Source organism: Miscanthus floridulus, chromosome 1 (assembly GCF_019320115.1).
Source record: "Miscanthus floridulus cultivar M001 chromosome 1, ASM1932011v1, whole genome shotgun sequence".
In the NCBI taxonomy this organism is placed as follows: Eukaryota; Viridiplantae; Streptophyta; class Magnoliopsida; order Poales; family Poaceae; genus Miscanthus; species Miscanthus floridulus.
The window spans coordinates 33,991,918-34,015,026 of NC_089580.1; the positions used below are offsets into that span (position 1 = coordinate 33,991,918).

Sequence of the window (23,109 nt, forward strand, 5' to 3'; positions counted from 1 at the left end):
GATGAGCTGGCCCGTGTACATGCCCTCGACGTCGCCGATGGAGAGCGTGGCACGGCGGCCGCAGTGGACGAACTGGCCCGTGTACATGCCCTCGACGTCGCCGATGGAGAGCGTGGTACGGCGATCGTAGTAGCACTTGTGGTAGAGCTGAGCCGAGACTGTAATGAAATAACGTTGTGGGGAAGCCCCCGAGTAAACAATCTTCAGGGTATATTGTTCCTTTTTTGTAATGACATCGCTTTGTAAGTGGTGAATTCGTGCAAAAAATGAACAAAATTACATCCTTTGCTTGTGGCAAATCATTTTAGCGCTTTCCAACTCTTCTCATGGTCTAAGTCATAGGAGGCTAGGAACGTGGGCAAACTAATTCTGATTGAACTGGTGAGCAAAGAGGTTGCAGCCGCTGGGGCATGGGTGTCTCGCAGTCCTACCAGTTGTATTCAGAATTAGCTCCCAAGATCTTAGCCCTCGAGACTCATTTACGAGGCGAATGGAAAATTTATAGAATGTTTGTAAGTATAACACAGGGATTTTTTGCAAGCGCGATACTTGTATTACACATAACATATGTTACGATCACATGCCAGCCCCTGAGTGAGATCTGTCCCCTCACGATTTGTAGGGGTCGGAAATCACTATGGATCGGGGTTCTATTAAGACAAAAACTGATAAAGAAAAGTGTAAGCTTATTTTAAGGATAGAAACGACGTAGCTGCTCAATGTTCCAGGCGTTGGCGAAGACCTCCCCTTTGATGGTTTTCAACCGGTAGGCGCCTGGGTGAAGTATTTCCGCGACGATGTAGGGCCCTTCCCAGGGCGGGGAGAGTTTGTGATGATCCTTGTTGCTCTGTACAAGACGGAGGATGAGGTCTCCGACGTTGAAGGCTCGACCCCGCACCCGTCGGCTGTGGTACCGCCGCAACGCTTGCTGGTACTTGGCTGAATGGAGGAGGGCGATGTCGCGGGCCTCGTCCAGCTGGTCCATGGCGTCTTGGTGAGATGCCCCGGCTCCCTTAGCGTCATATGCTCTGATTCTTGGCGCTCCATAGTCGAGGTCCGTCGGGAGAACGGCCTCGGAGCCGTAGATCATGAAAAAGGGTGTGTAGCCGGTGGCCCGGCTAGGAGTCGTCCTTAGGCTCCAGAGCACAGCCGGGAGCTCAGCGAGCCAACGCGCGCCGAATTTGTTCAACCGGTTGAAAATTCTAGGTTTGAGGCCTTGAAGGAGCATGCCGTTTGCGCGCTCGACCTGTCCGTTCGTCCGGGGGTGCACGACGGCTGCCCAATCGATTCAGATGTGTTGTTCGTCACAGAAATGAACAAATTTCCTACCGGTGAACTGCGTGCCGTTGTCTGTGATGATGGAGTTCGGTACTCCAAAGCGATGGATGATGTCGAGAAAGAATAGCACAGCTTGCTCGGATTTGATTGTGGATATTGGCCGAGCTTCAATCCATTTTGTGAACTTGTCTATGGTGACAAGCAAGTGGGTAAAGCCTCCGGGCGCTTTTTTAAGAGGTCCGACCAGGTCAAGCCCCCAGACCGCGAAGGGCCACGTGATGGGGATCATCTGGAGAGCCTGGGCCGGGAGGTGTGTTTGCCGAGCGTAGTATTGGCACCCTTCGCAGGTGCGTACAATTTGCTCGGCATCGGCTACTGCGGTGGGCCAATAGAAACCCTGTCGGAATGCCTTCCCAACCAAGGTTCTTGGTGCGGCATGGTGTCCGCATGCCCCACCGTGGATGTCGCTCAGTAGGAGTTTTCCCTGTTCGCCAGGGATGCAAAGCTGAAGAATTCCGATGTGACTTCGTTTGTAGAGTTCGCCCTCTACAAGAACGAAGGATTTGGCGTGTCGCGCGAGTCGTCGGGCTTCTGTCTCGTTGGTTGGTAGTACATCGTGGAGGAGATAGTCGATGTAAAGCGTTCTCCAGTCATTGGGAGGATCGGACTCCATTGCTGGGTCTTCTTCAATCTCCATGACCTCGGGGTCGGGAGGAACAGTTGGCGGATCGGCCTTAGGGGTCGGACTAGAAGGGCCATCGTCGGCCTGTTCCGACCCCGCGTAGCGTACCGAGGGTTTGTGTTGATCACTGGCAAAGACGCCTGTTGGAACCGGCTCTCGGCTGGATGCCGCTTTTGCGAGTGTGTCGGCCGCTTCGTTGAGGCGCTTGGGGATATGATTGAGTTCGAGGCCGTCGAACTTGTCCTCCAGACGTCGGACCTCTTGACAGTATGCCTCCATCTTGGTATCGTGGCAGCCCGACTCTTTCATGACCTGGTTGACGACCAGCTGAGAGTCGCCCCTGACGTCAAGGCGTCGGATGCCCAGCTCGATGGCGATTCGTAGGCCGTTGATGAGCGCTTCGTATTCTGCAGTGTTGTTTGATGAGGGAAAATGAAGCCGAACCATGTACCTCATGTGGACCCCGAGGGGGGGATACTAAGACTAGTCCTGCTCTGGCGCCCTTCTTCATCAGTGATCCGTCGAAGTACATTATCCAGTACTCTTGATCGACGGTTGCTGGTGGCATCTGGACCTCGGTCCACTCCGCGATGAAGTCAGCCAGTGCCTGAGATTTGATCGCCGTTCGGGGGACATAAGAAATGCCCTGATCCATCAGCTCAAGCGCCCACTTTGCGGTTCTTCCCGTAGCGTCATGGCTACGAACGACCTCGCCGAGGGGGAACGATGTCACTACTGTCATGGGGTGTGACTCGAAGTAGTGGCGTAGCTTCCTTTTGGTGATGAGGACGGTGTAGAGGAGTTTCTGGATCTGGGAGTAGCGGGTTTTGGAGTCGGATAGCACTTCGCTGATGAAATATACAGGGTGCTGCACCTTGAAGGTGTGCCCTTCCTCCTCTCGCTCTACTATTAAGGCGGAGCTAACCACCTGGGTGGTGGCTGATATATATAGTAGGAGAGATTCTCCATCGCGTGGAGGAACTAGGACCGGCGGCTTAGTTAAAAAATTGTTTAAACCATGTCAAGTGCCTCCTGAGCCTCGGCTGTCCACTCGAAGTGGTCAGTTTTCTTCAGAAGTCGATAAAGGGGGAGTCCTCGTTCGCCGAGGCGTGAAATGAATCGGCTGAGGGCGGCAAGGCACCCTGTGATCCGCTGAACCCCCTTTATGTTTTGGATCGGGCCCATCCTCGTGATGGCCGATATCTTCTCTGGGTTGGCTTCGATGCCACGCTCGGAGATGATGAAGCCGAGCAGCATGCCCCTTGGGACTCCGAAAACACATTTTTCGGGATTGAGCTTGATGCCGTTCGCCCGGAGTTTCGCAAAGGTGCGTTCAAGGTCGGCGACAAGGTGGTCAGCCCACTTGGATTTGACTACGATGTCGTCGACATAGGCCTCAACGGTTCGCCCGATGAGGTCTCCGAAGCAACTAAGCATACAGCGCTGGTACGTCGCCCCAGCGTTCTTCAAACCAAACGGCATTGAAACGTAGCAAAATGATCCGAAGGGCGTGATAAAAGATGTCGCGAGCTGGTCGGACTCTTTCATCGCGATCTGATGGTAGCCTGAGTATGCGTCAAGGAAACAGAGGGTTTCGCACCCCGAGGTGGAATCGACTATTTGGTCTATTCGGGGCAAAGGAAATGGATCCTTTGGACACGCTTTGTTGAGACCAGTATAATCAACACACATTCTCCATTTCCCACTCTTTTTTCGGACAAGAACAGGATTTGCTAACCACTCTGGGTGGTATACTTCCTTAATGAATCCTGCGGTCAGTAGTTTGGCTATCTCCTCGCCGATGGCCCTGCGTTTCTCCTCGTCGAAGCGGCGCAGGCGTTGTTTCACCGGCTTGGAGCCCGGGAGGATCTGGAGGGTATGCTCGGCGACCTCCCTCGGGATGCCCGGCATATCCGAGGGTTTCCACGCAAAGATGTCCTTGTTGGCGCGGAGGAAGTCGACGAGCGTGCTTTCCTATGCGGAGGAGAGCGCGGTCCCGATTCGGACTTTTTTGCCCTCGGAGCTACTGGGATCCAAGAGGACGTCCCTGGAACCCTCTGCTGATTCGAACGATCCGGACGACTTCTTTGCGTCGGGTGTCCCTTCAATGACCTCCTCCCTGAGGGTGGCGAGCTCTTCGGACGCGATGACCGCGGATGCGTGTCCACAGCATTCGACCTCGCACTCGTAAGCGCGCTGGAAGGAGGTGCCGATGGTGATGATCCCACGGGGACCTGGCATCTTCAGCTTCAGGTATGTGTAATTGGGTACGGCCATGAACTTCGCGTAACATGGTCACCCCAGAATGGCGTGGAAAGTCCCCGGGAATCCCACTACATCGAAGGTGAGGGTCTCAGTTCGGTAATTGGATCGATCCCCAAAGGTGACGGGCAGGTCAATCTGCCCCAGTGGCATGGCTTGCCTTCCAGGCACGACGCCATGGAAAGGTGCTCGGACGGGACGGAGGTTCGTTCGGTCGACGCCCATCTCGTCGAGCGTCTTGGTGTACATGATGTTGAGGCCGCTGCCCCCATCCATCAGTACCTTGGTGAGCCGCTTTGGACCGACGATTGGGTCGACGATAAGCGGATACCTCCTCGGGTGTGGGATGGCATCTGGATGGTCGGACCGGTCGAAGGTTATGGCGGATTCCGACCACCGGAGATAAGCTAGCATAGCCGGTCCAGCGGTATAGACCTCTCGACGTGCGACCTTCTGGCGGCGCCTGGAGTCGTAGGCCGCTGATCCTCCGAAGATCATGAGGGCACCGGTCGGTGTTGGAAAGGCGTCGTCCTTCTCCTCCATGTCGTCAATGGTGGGAACAGGCTCCTTCCCCTGCTCCTCCTTGTTCAGGCCCCCGGCCAAGTATTTGCGCATAAGGCCGCATTCCTTGTATAGGTGCTTGGCCGGGAAGGCGTGGTTTGGGCATGGCCCCTCGAGCATTTTCTCGAAGTGGTTCGGAGTGCCCTCCGCGGGCTTCCGGCCACCTTTGCGGTCGGTTGCGGCCACGAGCGAGTTGTCGCGCCGTTGCTTCTTACTTTTCCCTTTGGCGGGACGGTTGGAGGCGCCTTCGCTGGCGCCCTCGTCCCGCCTTGTCTTTCCGTCGGAGCGATCAAAGATGGCTCCGACCGCCTCCTCTCCAGAGGCGTGACTGGTGACGATGTCCAGAAGTTCCTTGGTAGTTCGTGGGCCCCTGCGTCCTAGCTTGTGGACCAGGGACTCGCAGGTCGTTCCGGACAGAAAGGCTCCTATCACGTCGGCGTCGGCGACGTTTGGGAGCTCGTTGCACTGTCGGGAGAAGCGCCGGATGTACCCGCGGAGGGTTTCATCGACCTTCTGACGGCAGTTCTTGAGGTCCCATGGGTTTCCAGGGCGTTTGTACGTGCCCTGGAAATTACCCACGAAGATCTCAGTTAGATCCGCCCAACTCTGAATAGCATTGGACGGTAGGTGCTCCAGCCATGCTCGTGCCGAGTCGGCCAAGAACAGCGGGAGATTGCGAATAATAAAATTATCATCACTCGCACCACCGGCCTGACATGCAAGCCGATAGTCTTCGAGCCAAAGCCCGAGATTTGTTTCGCCAGAATATTTAGGAATGTTCGTAGGCGGTCGATACCTTAGGGGGAACGCAGTGTTGAGGATGTGCCGGCCAAAGGCCTGAGGGCCGGGCAGAACGGGGCTCGGGCTTCGGTCTTCGTTGCTGTCGTAGCGCCCTCCACGTCGGGGATGATAGCCGCGGCGCGCTGCTTCTCCCTCGTCGCCGTGGGCACGTCTCCGGGCTGCCCGCCGGCTGGCGGTGTTTGGTGTACGGATGCGTCCTTGGTGGGACGCACTGAGGGCGCGTGCTTGCTGGTGTCGGGTTCGCGTCGTTGAGACAACGAACTTTCCGCTTGCTGCGCTGCTGCACGCTCGAGCAACGTGCGAATCTCCCGATAAGCGCGTCGATCCTCGGACGTCGCGGCCTCCGGAAGGCCATGCAGCAAAGCGGTCGCTGCGGCGATGTTCTGGCTGGCTCGGGCAAAGTGAGGAAAGGCCCCATCGTCGGTGAGGATCCTTTGATGTACGGTGCGGGCTGTGGCGCGCGCGCCCCCCCCGTCTTTGCGGCGTTCAATCTCGCGATTGATGTCCGCGTATTCCCGTGCGAGCCCTTGCCCGGCCTCATCGATCTCTTGCTGACGAGCCCTTAGCTGCTCCATCCTCAGGTGAGATGGGGCTGTCCCCTCTTCCCCGGATCTGCCGTCAGGATTGTTTGTAGGGGTGGCCTCTTCCCTGGAGGCGCTTTCGACGTGACCCTCGGGGGTCTGTGTCATGTAGCACTCTCGGGAAGGATGGTGGCTCCCCCTACTGGAATCTGAGCTGGAGAGCGATACAGGCTTCTCGTTGAGGAGCTCGTAGAGGGTCTCCGTATCGCGCTCAATCACCCCCACGAACTCGATGTCCGTGGGTGATTGAACCACACGTAGCGCCCAAGGGCGGCCGGCGGTCGCCGCAGCGTTGCGGAGACCGAATGGAAACGCTGTCAGGGCGCTCCATACGGACCTTTCCGGATACATGGTGGCGTCGTGGGAAGCCCCCTTGGGTGACGGGACTCCTCGGGAGTTGTCTGGTGGGCCCTCAAGCCTGAGACGGCTGAGGTTGATGGAAGGGGGAGAGGGGGCGGCTGAATGAGTCAGCGCCAGCTCTCCTCCTAGCGTGATGATGAAATCCAGGTCGCCGAAACGCACGTGTGCGCCCGGGGCCCAGGTGATTGCGTGGGTGGCCATCCGAGACCTAATTTGGAACGCGCAAAGCCCCTACCTGGCGCGCCAACTGTCGGTGTTTCGTACAAGCACCGGCAAGTAAATTTATAGTAATGCGCGTTAGGTTCGGATGGTGCGCTAAAGGACACAGGAATTATACTGGTTCGGGCGGAACGTCCCTACGTCCAGTTTGTTGCTGCTTGTGTTATTAGCACCGTAAACGATCTGTAGTAAGGGATACAAACTGCCGAGAGAGGGACTGGTCCCAAGTCTCTGATCGAAGGATTGAAAGGTGGTCAAGAGCTTCGTAGCTGCTTGAATGTGTGTGAGTGCGTTCTATTGTTCGGTCCTATTCCCCCCCCCCCCGTCTCCCTTTGATGGAGGATGTGCCTCCCCTTTTATAGATGAAGGGGCTGGCTTTACAAGGGTGAGGGCTCCAGAAAGCGGACTCTACTTAGCCTTGTGGCTCATGTCTACCTGGTCAGGTCCCCCATTCTGATGAGTGCGCAGGAAGATAAGTGCTCACGATCTTATCGATATCTCTGTAGGATGTCCGATTAGTCACAGCATGCTGCCCCTAGGGTATGGGTTCTAATACAGTGGTTTTGACTTAGGAGCCTCCCCCAGCCTTGCTCCACACGCCTTCTGGCCATGATTCTTGTTGGGAGAATACGGGGTCAGGGTCCGGTGTAGCGCCGTGGCCAAGGCTCTCTGACCTGGAGGACCTGAGGGGTCGGGAAGGGGGCCCCCTGCTCCCTTGGGTCCACAGCGCGGTGACGGAGTATCCGTCGTTCGTGGAGATAGCAAATCCGTTCTTGGAGCGTAGCGGTTGTCGTATATCTTCGTTGGGTTCCGTGTCCCAGAGCTGAAGGCGGCGCCTACAACTCTACAGAGTGAGGTGCACGCACCTGTAATACCTTTTGGGCTCTGCGGCGCCCGGAAAGGTCTAAAGCATTAGTCCTGTCGTTCCCTGGCAGTTCTTTTCCTGTCAGGGCACAGGGTATGGTCGTTGGAGCCATGGTTGACCCGAACGTCTTGTCTCGTCCTGTACCCATCGTTATCAAGGATAGATATCGATCAGGGCGAGGCTCGTTCTGGGCCGTCGGATGAGACGGAGGCCAATCCCTATCTCTTGGGCGAGGCTAACCCTATCCCTCCGGGATCGGGCGAGGCGGAATCTATCCCTTAGCCTTCGGGCAAGACCGAGCCCGCCCTATAGGCGTCGGGCGAGATGGAGGTTAGCCTTGAGCCTTTGGGGCGAGGCAGTGTTATCCCACAAAGGCGTCGGGTGAGGCTGACCCCACCCCTCTGGGATCGGGCGAGACGGAACTCATCCCTCAGCCCTCGGGCGAGACCGAGCCCGTCCTCAAGGCGTCGGGCGAGACGGAGTTTATCCCTCGGCCCTCGGGTGAGACCGAGCCCGTCCAAAGGTGTCGGGCGAGGCGGAACCGGACTCCTGTCACTCGAACAAGGGATGACATGGCGCCCTTATGCGTCCAGGAGTTTTTTACATTTGGTGGTTATCGGTTCCACCCCCGGGGGTACCCTGGTATTAGGTCCCCGACAAAAAGTATACACTGTTTTAACTTTGTTCCAAGCCAATTATCTAATTTGAACTAACCTTATATGAAATATATTAACATCTACAATAACAAAATAACACACTATCAAGATATATTTCGTAGTACATATGATGAAACGAATTTGATGATACACATGTTAATATATTTTTGCTTTTCTTTCGGTCGAATTTAGATAAGTCTAGGATAAAGTGAAAATGACCTATAATTTGGAACTTGGAAGGGTAGCACATGCTTTGAACTAACATGGAGGGGGATTGAATGTTGTTTTTCATATACTAAATGCCCTTGAGATTTTAGAGGGTACTGACTTCATTTTCTTTTAGAACTTATATTGAATCGACAAGTTCTATGGGTTTTGGCGGCCATGTTAGTATGCATACATCTAGAATTCTGAGCTAAAGGTGCAAGCAAATCAAAGACATTTGGTTGAGTAATTTTATTACTATATTTTAAATTAACACATGTTCCCACCGCTTTATTTTATTCTACAAACTTCAAACCTTTGCATCTATAACTTGGATGTTCAAACTCATATAACTGCAAGTGTCAGATAAAATATGATACTATTTATTAGTCACGATAACGGCAAAGGAGCATCCATGCCACATCCAGCGCCAAAAAGGAAGGCTGTTCAAAATTTCGAACCATCCTTTGCATTAACGGCTCTAATCGTGTTCAAACGACCAAATCTGAACGTTAATGGGCTGCCCGGGAAGCGGCAGGCGCCCGCACGCAAGTTTAACATCCGCACGCCAGGCCCACTGCCCACGCTCCGCGCACGCCAACAACGCCCGAGAAACAGGAGAGGCTGCGTAGCACACGGGCCTCGCGACGCGACTCGCGGAACGGAAGCCCTAGCTTTTTCCTTGCGTTCTTCCACCCCCGGCCCCTTCCCTTCCTCCCCGCGCCTCCCCCGCGCCCGCCTCCACGCCGCGCATGTACCCGAGCCCGTACGACCGGCTTCAGGCGCCGGAGGGAAGATCCGGCGCCGCCCGCCGCCCCGCGCCGCCTCCTACGCCCTACGAACGCCCCCCCCGCAGCCGCCGCCGCGCACCGCCTTGCGGCTGCGGGCCGCTGCTGCAGCAGCGGCTTCCGCATCCTCGGAGCCGGCCGGGGAGCGCGGCGGTGGGAGCGGTGGCTTGGGTGTCCCGGCTGGTGGACCCGGCCTCCCGCCTCATCGCGGGCGGCGGCCGCGCGCCTCTTCGGCTCGGTGTTCCGCAAGCGCCTCGCCCCGCCGCCGGCCCCCGTCTCCGCCGCTGTCGTCGCCTCCTGGTGAGCCTAAGATTCATCTGTGCTTCTCTCTGCTCCCTGAGATTGGCATCTGCAACAGCCGTCCGTGATTTTGACTGGGGCTAGGGTTTCGGGCTTCCCAGCATGCTAGGGTTTACCTCACATTGGTAAGCACCTACGTAAGGTTTTGGGCGATTTTTGGCTGTGGCAGATGTATTGCGGATACATTGAGGTGAGCTCGTGAATGAAGCCGAGCTGTTTTGCCGTGGTAGCTCACATGAGCTTTCCTGCAGAAACGGAAAGCTTTGAAACCGTGGTTTGCAGTTATGTATATAGTGCATTAGCATTGTTTAGATTTAGATTTGATTATATACTTCAAAAGGAAATATGTCACAATGATTGATTGGTGTATGCTAGAGTCTAAATTTTAGGGCTCGAGAGGTGTCTAACCTATTGGATCCTTGTGTTTTTATTGGTGGATGCGAAATAAAAGGGTTCTCTTACTCTCCCCATTCTTTCTTACTGTTGGATCTTAATTCTTATTAGCGATTGTGTGTAATGATTACCTCTAAATAAATTAATAAATTATATTGTTGCTGGTCTGATCACAGTTTTTGTGCTTGCAGGAAAAAATAATGAGCCAAAACAGGACTTGCCTGATTCAACACATGTTGTAAGTAGCAACTGACCGTTTGCAGTTAAACATAACACATTATATATTATGTTTAATGAGCCTGTGTTCTATTTGGTATCATTTGGTTCACCATTGTTCAGACCAGAACATTTGAAAACTCTATGCAGGATTCGCTTCCAATCCCAGAAGGTGGAATGGAGAAAGGGAAGAGCATAGTTGGCACATCAGATGACAAAGCATTGTCTGAAGTAGAGCACTTGTTAATGCGGAAGACATTCACTAAGTATGTATCTACATAATTACTATTCTTCAATTTCTTGTGTTTAATCTGCTATATTTTTCTTAAAATGTATTTTGTAAATTCTCAGTTCATAACTAGCATTCACCCTCACCCCTGGTATAGTGGCTATTATCTGGTTCTGTGACGTTCCACCTCTTCCAGTCTAAAACATATTTCAAATGAGATTCCCTTTTGTTGTACTGCTGCACGCAGTGTGCTCTTCGCCTTTCCTCTGTTTGTGCCTGCGTATTGCTTTCACAATGTATTCTTTGTTCAATGCTACTGAAGCTGTTCATGACGAGCATTACTTCCTTTGCAGGGTTGAGTTTGATCGTCTTACAGACTTATTGCGTGCAAGAACCATTGAGTCTGATCCACCTAAATCAATTGTTTCTCGTGAGGAAAAGAATGAAGAAAGTATCAGGATTGATGGAATCGGAGGCTCAGCATTACGTCATATGGATCTTGATGATTCTCCGGCTGTTAAAGTAAGGATTCAATTTGCTCATACAAGAGGAAGGCTTGTACAATTCTGTTATCCAATGCCTGAATACCATGAAATTTCATGCTGTTAGTTAGAGCCACAAGAGGAAGGCTTGTACAATTTATAGTTCCTTTGTCCTTGGAGTTCTGTGTGTATCACCAAGGCTCTTGAGGCGGTAGGGGGAGGTGAAGGCTTGAGGCGAGGTGATGTCACACCAATCAAGGAACAGTGGAATGCAGCAGAGAAAGTAGCAAAGAAAATGGGGAAAAAGATAAATAAAGGGAAGAAAGGGGAAGGAGAGGCAGGCCGAGCGCACCATCGAGTCTATACCCCTTTTCTTTGCGACTAACCTGAATCCTGAACTCCTGATTGCTCGATGTTCAAAATGTACTGCTTGCAGTGCTACTGCTCCCTCCCTGCTGGGTACACATCCCATCTCTGTGTCCCTCCTCTCTGCCACCACCCTTCCTGGAGGGGAGTGCTGCGTCGGCCATCAACGCCGAGCTTGGTGGGGGTGGGGGAGATGGTGGCTGCTTGGCCTGGCCATCAACTTCCCCAGCTACTCTTCATATTTTCTTCCTCTCTTCTCACTGCCTTTTTGGTAAACTGTCCATTATGCCTAGGCTTGCCGATGCGCCCTATCTACATTGTGTATCACTTAGATCCCTTAGAACTGCAAATTTATGTTACCAAACACTTGGCCCTATTTAAGGTCAATTTTGGTTATGTGTATGCTAAATGAGAATAATGGAGCATTACTGAGATTTTCTCCTTATAATTTAAAGACCTCATTTAAATTAAAGACTGTCAATTCTACATTTATAATTTGTTTCAGATAAAAACACGTGAAAAACAACAGCTTATGGTTGAAATAAGTTCCCATGCCATGTCTAGTAACTAGTTTTTGTTCCCTATTGGCTCCCAGTTAGTTTGGGGCCTTGGGGGCTAAATACACATAGGTCTCAAGTTTTAGTTCAGGGATGCAAATGACATACCTGTGCACATTTAGATTATTAGCTTCAACGCCTGTTGTTACTGCACTCCAAAATATGTTGTTAATAAAGCTGGTTAGATTGTTGGATCCATGTTTTTTCCTGTACTAATGTAAAATCACTCGTCTGATTGGATGCATGTAGCTCAGTAAGCATAATAATTTGTCTTGGTATATATACAATTGCTGACTTGCAGCATCAACCATTCAGTGAGCTAGGAAGAAGCTAACAAATGTAGCTTTGCTTTTAGGTATTGTTGTCTGAAACTTCTATTACCTTTTATATTTAATTCCTATCTAATTTGCACTTTTACAGGGTAATCATGGTGCTAGTTCTCCTACAGAACTCGCGATACAATATATGAGCTCTCGTTATTCGAGGGAACCCCAATCAAATAGTCTGCGGAGCCGATTGTTTCTTGAGAATAAAGGTGAAGCAAGCAACATTGCCAATGATAGGAGGTCCGGACCACCAATTGTTCAGGCACCACTTGAATTTCGGAAGGAAAACCCTAGGTCTCCCTGTAAATGGCTATGGGACTTCGGGATTACGTGGGCGGTCAGCAATATATAGAATGTCTCGCTCTCCATATTTTAAGGTTGGTATATATCTAGTGCCCATTATGTCAGGGTTCTTGTAGGTTGCTAGTTTTCTGATAAGTATAGTTTTGCATTGCAATGGCCTCAAAAATATAATTTTGACAATCAAATGTAAATGCTACTATAAAATTGCATTATACCATCTAAGTTTACTTGTATCACCTTTTCATTTATACTTAACAAATATTGATGGCCAGTGCTGGTCAGATTTAAAATAGTTTGACTTAATGAGTTCTAGGATATCACCTTTTTCCTTCACCAGAGGTCACAAACACATATTTATTTGTATGTGCTCCACACAGAATGCTCTTGGTTCTACGACACTAGAAATTTTCTACTTGTTCATTTAATGAGTTGAGAAGAGCCTCCAAAGTTATTGGAAGTAATTTTTTGTTTATGCATCTTGTAGGGTAAGAACTATTCCAACGATTTGAACACGTCTTCATTGCCCCAACGAGCACAAAGTTTGCATGTTGGTGGCAGGCAGGTAATTTATTAAACATTTGTAGTACTGCATAGCTTTAAGTACTGAAGTATGCATTTTTTTCTTGGATTATACACACATATTAGAAAACGATGTGGATACGTTACAGAATTATGGTTGTGAACGTGTAAAATCTATGATTTTGCTCCTGATATCCGTGATGTGCCACATGCAAGTATTTATATGATAGAAGACAACATATCAACTTGTTTTATTCGATCCTTGTATAATATCATGGAATCTAGGCTTGTTGGATACATCATTGAGGAACTTTCTTTGAGGTGTATGTAACTTCTGCGTGGTCTGAACTTTATGCACCAGAGTTTTCTCACTATACTCCCATCTTCATAACAGGTCTTGAAACGAAGTGGGGCTGAATTAGAGAATGAACTTGGATCTTTAGGCCCCATTCGTAGAATTCGGCAGAAGTCAAATATGATGTCTTTTAGAGATTCTCGTGCAAACCCTCAAGGAAGCCTTCTTACTAGCCATACAAGTGGTTCTTATTTCACTGAAGACAGCACATCCATTCAGTCTTCGAGCTCAAAAAGACTATTGGTTGGGAGTAGTCAATCTCTGCGACCCCTAGAATCCGAAAAGAATGGGGGAGATGGTAAATCTAGTGATAGCATTCCACCCATACCTGCTCAATCAAACAAGATGGCTGAGAAGATATTTGAGCAGCTTAATATAATAGCTCCATCGCCAAAACAGCAGCAGTCTGTTACTCCGAATGCTAGTAATTCTATGTCAAAGAAACCTGTTTTGCAAGATGCTGGGCCAAGCAGTATGTATAAGTTGTATAACCAATCTAGCTCCCTGAAGTTTCAAGATTTGGATGGTGCAAATGGACCCCTTGATACAAACTTGAATGGTTCCCTGTTGAAGAAAGACAAGCTAAATATAATAAAAGACGTACCGCCAAGAGCTGCCTTTTCTGATAGACCTACCCTTTTGGGGAACTCAGTTTCTGCTTCTAAATCACTGACAGCCAGGCTTTAAAATGGCTGTGATAGAGGTATGAGAAATGTGTACTCTTTTTATCAAATGTAATGCAGTCATGTATCCAATACTTGATGACCTGACACCTTTTTCTTACCGTTATGTTTTCAAGGACTCACCAGAGTTGGATGATGATCTCGAGGTCCCTATTCCATCAAGTAAGATAGAGGTTGAAACAACTGAGCAAAAAATTGATTCAAATAGAAAAGAACAGAAGGTTGAACAAAATATATTAGAGCAAAGGGTCGAACCAAAGCTTAAAGAAGAACATTGCTGGTTCTCCGGTTAGTGAACAGCCTGTAGCATCACTGTCTAAAACTGTCCCTTCATCTGGTGGTTTGCTTTTATCTAATGACCCTGGGAAGGCAGTACCCAATGCTTCTGTGGACAACAATACCGGTTTTGCATTCTCAAATGCACCTCCTGGCACCCGTCCTGCAACTGGTGTATCAGCAATGCCACTTGCTTCAGTTAAGGACGATAAACAGACTGGTGCTTCAAATTCTATTTTTGGCATCAAGCAGTCAATTGCATCAGATTCGGAAACATCAACTGTAGAAAACAAATCCACACTTGGGCAGAGGTGATTTCTCTTATATCCTTGTCTCTCTTTTGATGTTTCAGGGTCCGTTTACAGTTATTAGTAGTAAGAATGTGCACCATAATTGCAATGTCTTATGTGTTACTGTGAGACTGAGTATTTATCTTATCATGAAATTGGTTAGACTTGGTGTTAGTAATTGGATGTGGATCCTTGATGGACAGTGGAGAGATATTTTTTTTTAACTTAGTGATACAAGTGATTCATTTAAAAAATCTATAGTCTTAAAGCTGATCCTCCTGGAATGTAAGCCCAGTTGTTTTCAATGTTTTTAAGTCTGCTAATCTATTTTGCTTTTTATGTTTCCAGTGTCACGAAGCTCACAACATTAGCCAGCACTAGTCCAGAGAGAGGTGATAAAACAGAAAAAGCAGAAGATGTAGCTAAATCATCGGACAAGGTGTTGCCCTCAGCTGCATCAACAACATTGAACGCACCTCTCCATTTTACTTCTGCGGCATCTACTTCGAGCCTGAGCAATGGCTTCTCATACTCGCCACCAAAGCTCGAAACTGCTCCACCTACTGATAAACCTGTTATCAGCTCTGCTGCTTCCACCTCCATATTTGCTGTATCCAGTAGCAGTCCAGCTATTTCATCGTCTCCTGCATTTACAGCATTTAGTTTTTCTTCCAGCGCTCCGGTTGGCTCGTCAGTGGCAACATCAGCTAAATCAGATGGCACAACTGCTGAGAATAAGGCAGCTAGCACCATATCATTTGGTATAGGGGGTGCAAAAGATGAAGTGAAATCTGTGGCGCCAGATGCAACCAGCAAGCCATCATCGAAACTTTTTACTTCACCTGTGTCATCAAGTATTGCAAGCTTTTCAAGTTCATCCATCACATCTACGCCTTGTCTCTCCCCGGTTGCAGCTTCAAGTGATGCTGCTGGCATAGCTATGGCTGCACCATCTAGTACTTCCACTGCACCAGGTTTACAGTCTGCTTCAACCCCATCATTTACATTTCCGAGCTCTGGAAACAGCCTTTTTGAGTTCAGCTCGCCAGCCCAATCTACTGGCCTCAGCACACCATCAGTTGCTGGTAGTACCTCTCAACCATCAGCTGCTAGCACACTCTTTGGTAGTAAGCTGACACAGTCAGAGGGAACAATGCAACAACCATCCCAGAGTTCAAAACCACGATCTGGCTCACCATTCTCAGGCCATGACTCCTGGAGTTGGTGCTTCCTCGTCTGGATCTGGGACCTTATCTTTTGGACTTGGAGCTTCCTCGACTGGTTCAGGGACCATATCTTTTGGTGTTGGAGCTTCATCTTCCGCACCTGGAACTTCATCAGCTTTTGGGGCAGCAGCTCACTCATCTGGACCTGGGGTTTTCTCTTTTGGGGCAGGAGCTTCCTCATCAGGATCTGAGGACTGTTCCCTTCGGAGTTGGAGCTGCCTCATCTGGACCTGGAGCCGTGTCTTTTGGATCAGGAGCTACCTCGTCTGGACTCGGGGCCATGTCATTTGGAGCAGGAGCCTCCTCATCTGGACCTGGGATCGTGTCCTCTGGAGCAGGAGCCTCCTCATCTGGACCTGGGACCTGTGTCTTTTGGAGCAGGAGTCTCATCTGGACCTGGGACTGTCTCTTTTGGAGCAACAACTTCCACATCAGGGGCTGGATTTGGCAATTCACCATTTGGAACTGGAGCTATGTTTGCGAACCCATTTAGCTCTAGCTCAAGTACTGGGTTCACATTTTCTTCACCTAGCTCTTCTGCTGGTGCATCAACTGGTAGCCAGTACGAGTGTGTTTGCCAGCACCTCCACAGCTTCTTCAGCCTCAGCTTTTAGCAACCCTTTTGGCTCAAGTTCATCCCCACCCAGCACATTTACATTTGGGCAATCAGCTTCTTCAGGCAGCGGTTTTGCATTTGGAGCGCAGCCAGCATCCAACGTTCTCATCTCAGCCATCATCAGTTTTCTCATTTACTTCAGCAAACACTAGCATGAACTCGTCTCCACAGCCTACATTTGGAATGACTAATACCAACACAGCCTTCGGCGTGGCTTCCCCCGGAAATGATCAGATGAACGAAGACAGCATGGCAGATGACATTAGTCAGGCGGCACCTGCGCCAGCGCCAATATTTGGTTCTTCATCATTTGGACAGCAGAATATCTCGCCTGCTGCCCCGGTATTTGGTGCTCCGGCAGTCCAGCCAGCTGGGGTTTTTCAGTTTGGGGGCCAACAAGGCTCAGCACAGCAGAACCCGTCCTTCCCAGCCGCTGGCAGTCTAGAGTTTCAGGGTGGGAATTTTTCGTTGGGCAGCGGGGGTGGTGGCGGTGACAAGTCGAACCGAAGGGTGATCAAGGTCAAAAGGACAACAAAGAAGAGATAAGGGTGAGCCCTCTGTTGGAATCTGCATTCAGTGGTGTCATTTGGGATTGGATTGCACCGCTTGGTAGCAACCTTGCCTCGGTTTATAATCAAGGGAATGAAGTTAACTACGATGAGGTTTTATGGCCATACAGATTTCCCTGCAGCAGGACGATAACACCATCTATATCTCATGGCTGGCTTGTAAACCCATCCTCAAGGTCAGTGGAGTCTGCCTCACTCGATTCATTTCCTCATCTGAGCTGGCCTGCATGTTGTGTGTAATATGCTTGTGCTCTTGGGGTGTAAAATAGAACAAACAAAGATGTGTCTCCAGGTGTAATTTTTTGTTTTCTTGCCCCCAAATGCCGTCTTGATTTCTTTTCTCTGTGGTCTGCCTCCGGTATATTTGTCTCGGAGTGTAATGCACTGTTTTATTTTTGTTCTTGGGTCTCGTTTAGATTGCAAATTTTTGCAATCTGGACACTGTAGCACGTTTCGTTTGCATTTGACAAACTTTGTCCGATCATGGACTAACTAGGCTCAAAAGATTCGTCTCGTGATTTACAACCAAACTGTGCAATTAGTTATTTGTTTTACCTACATTTAATGCTCCATGTATGCGTCCAAAAATTGATGTGATGGAGAGATTGTGAAAAAACTTGGAATTTGGAGGTGATCTAAACAAGGCCTTGGTTTATTACATTCAACAACAAGGTCAGAACTGTAGCGTAGAATTCCTATCCAAACTAATCATGCGTACGCATTGATTGTTTACGTGTCTTCCGTGAGCTGTTGCGTGCTCACGCCACGCTGTGTTGTCCTTCTCGCAGCAGAATATTTTCGTTCCCGTGTGCTTGATCGGTTCTTCCCGAAAGCTACCGCTCGGCACCTATGTTTAATCCGTGAACGGACGGGCACCTGATTTGGAATTTTTTGTCCGGCACAGCTGAAACTGGGATGTTACTGGCCACCTGCCGCGGCTGGTGGTCTGGGAGAGCCGGAGATCCGGACGCCCATTGGCCCCCGGACCCGCGCTTTGGACTTTGCACAGCGGAGCGGCGCGACCCGGTCGGTCGGCCACCCACGCGCAAGGCGCTCTCGCTGGTGCTCGTTTCATTTCAACCCCGCTTTCCCTCCGCGATCATGGAAGTGGAAGAACCGGGGCAACAGGACAAAAACAATGACACGGGCGTCGTGCCTCCTCGCCGTTCCCCACTTCGCGCCCTCTTCCTCCTAGCTCCTGCTCCTTCCTCGCCGTGCCATGTCAAACTCATCAACAGCTAGACACGAGTAGCCACCCAATCATTGCCCCCTCGGTCCCAAACTCCCAACTGCGCGTATCCACGGCAGCCTAAACCGCCACAGGTCGCCCCACCCCCCACCCACCCTGCTGGATCTCTTTTTTGTTCGCTTCTTGGTCCATTCATACTTCCCCTCACGCGGCACGTAACGAGGGATCACGCATTTGCACCCACAGCTCCTGCCCTTTTGTTGCCCCCCCCCCCCCCCACCCCCCCCTATTCATGCTCTCACCACTTCTTCTTCTTCGAGCTAGCTGCCTTCGTGTTCAAGCGCCATGTTCCCGTGGCTCATAAGCCGTATTTATTTCTCTCTCATAGCAAATCAGTCAACAGTACTTTTCGCAATGGCTTATCAGCCAAAGGAATAGAACAATGGTCGAGCTGCTGTCTCTGTTCGTAATCCTCGGTCCTGTATAGAGGTGGCTCTCCAAGTCTCCAACCCCTATCTTTGTCTTGAGCAATTTGGTCCTATTTGTTTGAGCTTGTTTGACTTATAAGCTATATTTTTTTAGCCAACGAATAATATTTTTCTCTCACGCCAAATCAGTTGATTATAAAAAAACAAAAAAAAAACAAACAAACGATCAGGGCGTTGGTTTCTAGCATCTGTGAGTGCTCGCCTTTGACTTCTTCTTCCACCTCACCTGCCGCGCCGGCAGGACGACGAGGTCCAAAAGCTTCGTTATTGTTGATGCGCAGGCGTAGCTGCTGTCCCAAGGCGTCTGATTTCTGCATTGCGAGCTCCGGGATACCTTGTCTGGCGTTGACTTCGACACGCATTCGAGGCGATCGGCGCATTTTTTTTCCATCTTTGATCTTGGCTTTCCATAGTTTTCCGCGCGAGGTATCCGATCTCCTGCCCGGAAGAGGTCCGTTCCCGGATGCTGGAAGAGACATACACCCATACATCCGCGACGTGATCTGAGCCGGCGCAGAGCTCGAGGAGTTGAGAGCTGTGTTTCTTGGATCGGAGCGGGGGTCAGCTTGGGCGCCCGCCCCGATAAAGATTCCGGCGACTCGTGTTCTCCCCGCCCGCCGCGATGGGGAACACGTGCGTCGGCCCCAGCATCACCAAGAAGCGGCTTCTTCCAGTCCGTCTCCACGGTGCTGTGGAAGACGCCGCAGGACGGCGACGCGCTGCCCGCCGCCGCCAATGGCCCCGGCGGCGCCAGCCCGGGCCGGTCGCAGTCGACGCCGCTTCCGGCGCTGCCGAAGCCGGCGTCCGACGTGCACGTCACCGTGCAGAGCAAGGCCCCTGAGCCCGTCAAGATCGCCGCCTCCCACTCGGAGCCGGCGTCCAAGGCTGCCGCCGCCGCCACAGCAGGACGCCAAGCCTGCCAACGCCAACGCCAACGCCAGCCCCAGCCCCAGCCCCAACTCGTCGGCCGAGGCGCCGCCCAGGCCGCGTCCCAAGGTGCCGCAGGTGAAGCGCGTGTCCAGCGCCGGGCTGCTCGTCGGCTCGGTGCTCAAGCGCAAGACGGAGAACCTCAAGGACAAGTACAGCCTGGGGCGGCGGCTCGGGCAGGGCCAGTTCGGCACCACGTACCTGTGCGTGGAGCGGGCCACCGGCAAGGAGTTCGCGTGCAAGTCCATCATCAAGCGCAAGCTCGTCACCGACGACGACGTTGAGGACGTCCGCCGGGAGATCCAGATAATGTACCACCTGGCGGGCCACCCCAACGTCATCTCCATCCGCGGCGCCTACGAGGACGCCGTCGCCGTGCACCTCGTCATGGAGCTCTGCGCCGGCGGCGAGCTCTTCGACAGGATCGTGCAGAAGGGCCACTACACCGAGAGGAAGGCCGCCGAGCTCGCCAGGGTCATCGTCGGCGTCGTCGAGGTGTGCCACTCCATGGGCGTCATGCATCGGGATCTCAAGCCGGAGAACTTCCTCTTCGCTGACCAGAAGGAGGAGGCCGCTCTCAAGACCATTGACTTTGGTCTCTCCATTTTCTTTCGCCCTGGTGAGTTTCTGCGATCACGTTGTGAACATAACCTTTCATTCAAAAAACATGTCGACGCGAATGGTATTGTACCATGCTTTTTTCCCCCTTTGACATGATCCCATCAACATTTGATCAACATTATCAACAGTATGTGATGCAATGCAATGATTCTCAGTTTCTCATCAAACCAATTATGATGCGGTTTTGATGATCCTATTTCTATCAGTTACAGAGACAATGGCATCTGTTATTCAATTTACCAATTCGATGTTCACCAGAATTAGAATTCAGAATATTGTCATTCATTAGCTGTGATATGTGGTTAGTGATACACATTATGTTTTTATTGCTGATGTTCTGGTGAAAATCTGATTCTTGTCACTTAATTTATTTGGAAGGATTTTATTTGTGCCACCAACAGTTGAGACATATACAGCTGCATATCTTCACTTGTCTGCAACTCTGCATTCCATCCTTGTGATGATATCCAATCATTGTCCATTCCCCTCAACATTTATATTCCATCTTACTGCAGGTCAAATATTCACCGACGTCGTTGGTAGCCCTTACTACGTCGCACCAGAGGTCCTAAAGAAGAAATATGGTTCAGAGGCAGACGTTTGGAGTGCTGGCGTAATCATTTACATCTTGCTGTGTGGAGTGCCACCATTTTGGGCAGGTGCAATACTATGCTCTTTTCAGTAGTCCAATGATACTGATACAGCAGTACAGCTTCATGCAAATTTTCTGGCCAATCTCTTGTACTGATCACTCACTTCACTTGTTTGTCAACCAGAGAACGAGCAGGGCATATTTGAGGAGGTTTTGCACGGGAGGCTTGACTTCGAGTCGGAGCCGTGGCCCAGCATCTCCGAAGGCGCCAAAGATCTTGTGAGGAGAATGCTTATTAGGGACCCAAAGAAGAGATTAACCGCTCATGAAGTTCTACGTGAGTTCCTGACTTACCATCAATCACATTGCTTCCCTGTTCATGGCTGCCTGCATTCCCATTTTTGAACAAGTGCATCCCTTCCACTGGCTGATGTATTTCTGAAGCATGTTGTCTGTTATCATGTTGCAGGGCATCCGTGGGTTCAGGTTGGTGGTTTGGCTCCTGATAAGCCGCTGGATTCCGCTGTTCTTTCTCGTATGAAGCAGTTCTCGGCAATGAATAAGCTGAAAAAGATGGCTCTTAGGGTAAGTCGTTTGGTCTTGAAAGAGTTGTTTCACACACCTCTATTTTGTGCATTGGTGTTGGACCTTAGCTACCATCGTCTTGCGCTTGTACTCATGCCCCCAGTCAATACCTGCTGTATGGCCATTTGGCTGATGCAAGACGCATAACTGATTCTGTGATTCATGCAAAAAACAAAAGGAAATATTTACTGGCATCCATCCATCCATCCAAATGGTTGAACTGAATGCTGTTCCTGCCGAAGAATGGCTTTGTCCTGATATATGTATGTTTGTTTGTTTGCAGGTGATCGCCGAGAACCTATCCGAGGACGAGATCGCCGGGCTGAAAGAGATGTTCAAGATGATCGACGCGGACAACAGTGGGCAGATCACGTTCGAGGAGCTGAAGGTGGGCCTGAAGAAGGTTGGCGCCAACCTCCAGGAATCGGAGATCTACGCGCTGATGCTAGCCGTAAGTGATCCAGTTTTCATCTTTGGATTCTCCAAGTCACGGCAGATAGACAGAGATCCCTCCCTGCTGAAAAAAGGAAAATGAACTCTTTGTTGTGGTTGGGCAACACGCAGGCGGACGTGGACAACAACGGCACGATCGACTACGGCGAGTTCATCGCGGCGACGCTGCACCTGAACAAGGTGGAGCGGGAGGACCACCTGTTCGCGGCGTTCCAGTACTTCGACAAGGACGGCAGCGGGTACATCACCGCCGACGAGCTGCAGGTGGCGTGCGAGGAGTTCGGCCTGGGCGACGTCAAGCTGGAGGACATGATCGGAGAAGTCGACCAGGACAACGTCAGTATATATTTATGTCCCCTCGTTCCGTCTCTGTCTGACAGAGCTCTGAATCTGAATTGTTCTGAACCCGTGGCTGATTTTTTTTTTCCAAAAAAAATGCAGGACGGGCGCATCGACTACAACGAGTTCGTTGCAATGATGCAGAAGCCGACGGTGGGTCTCCCCAAGAAGGCCGGCCTGCAGAACAGCTTCAGCATCGGCTACAGGGAGGCACTCAGGATGGCCTGAGTTGGGGATGATAGTTGCCTCTCCTCTCCTGCTGCGTGTAGATGATATTGGAGTTTGGACCTGAGTGAGTACAGTTGCTGTAGAGACGGTACTGGTAAATGGTAACTGGCTTCATACTTCATAGCATAGGACTGACGAGATGAGTCGAAGCAGGCACGACCCGCTCGAGACGTGTACATGTGCCATAGAGGCGGCCCTGGATCGGTTCGACTGCTTGGTTCCAAACGGTTTTGTTTCATGTCGCGTGCACATGTGCCATATCTGCCTGATATGACGCGACGCGATACCTATCCGCCGAGCTCTGACGGGATTCTGTCGCCTTCTCCGGCCACCAACCCGGCAGCCGGCAGCCCAACGCCCCGACGTAGCCGCCGGCTGGATTCCCGTGGCGGTGGGCGGTGGATGCTTTTGTGCTTTTGTGTCGCGTCTGAGTTTGGTTGGGCCAAGTTCCGACGCGGCCCAACAAACCGCTCCGAATTTATCGCGCTCCGGCCTCAGGCCCAGCCCGCCAAGCCTCACGGCACGGCACTGCCGGAGTCGGCGATTAACGTGCATGGTCCTGACGGAGTTCTCAATCACCGCCTCACCAGTGGACATGTCATGCTTCGATTTGTGTACTCTCAAAGCCTGAAACCCCCACCACACCAGCAACACCCACTTGCACGATGGGTTCAGCCGTTCAGGATCCGTTCCTGACTTCCCTGTCCGGCTGTTCCTGGGACAC

The 23,109-nt window shown here is 51.0% G+C and overlaps 2 protein-coding genes across 2 annotated transcripts; both read left to right on the top strand.

The window, feature by feature from the left end:
- Positions 1-12,425: 12,425 nt before the first annotated feature.
- Positions 12,426-17,493, top strand: LOC136477102 (nuclear pore complex protein NUP1-like). Its single transcript, XM_066475152.1, is given in 10 exon segments — positions 12,426-12,503; positions 12,914-12,991; positions 13,343-14,006; positions 14,103-14,573; positions 14,901-15,724; positions 15,774-15,974; positions 16,015-16,150; positions 16,152-16,328; positions 16,330-16,489; positions 16,491-17,493. Coding segments are annotated over 7 exon segments (2,076 nt in total). The 5' UTR covers positions 12,426-12,503; positions 12,914-12,991; positions 13,343-14,006; positions 14,103-14,445; the 3' UTR covers positions 16,941-17,493.
- A 1,046-nt stretch (positions 17,494-18,539) lies between these two features.
- LOC136477024 (calcium-dependent protein kinase 10-like) lies at positions 18,540-22,538 on the top strand. Its single transcript, XM_066475053.1, is given in 9 exon segments — positions 18,540-19,298; positions 19,300-19,532; positions 19,534-20,186; positions 20,704-20,847; positions 20,965-21,117; positions 21,250-21,365; positions 21,649-21,816; positions 21,930-22,154; positions 22,260-22,538. Coding segments are annotated over 9 exon segments (1,854 nt in total). The 5' UTR covers positions 18,540-19,262; the 3' UTR covers positions 22,386-22,538.
- Positions 22,539-23,109: the final 571 nt, after the last annotated feature.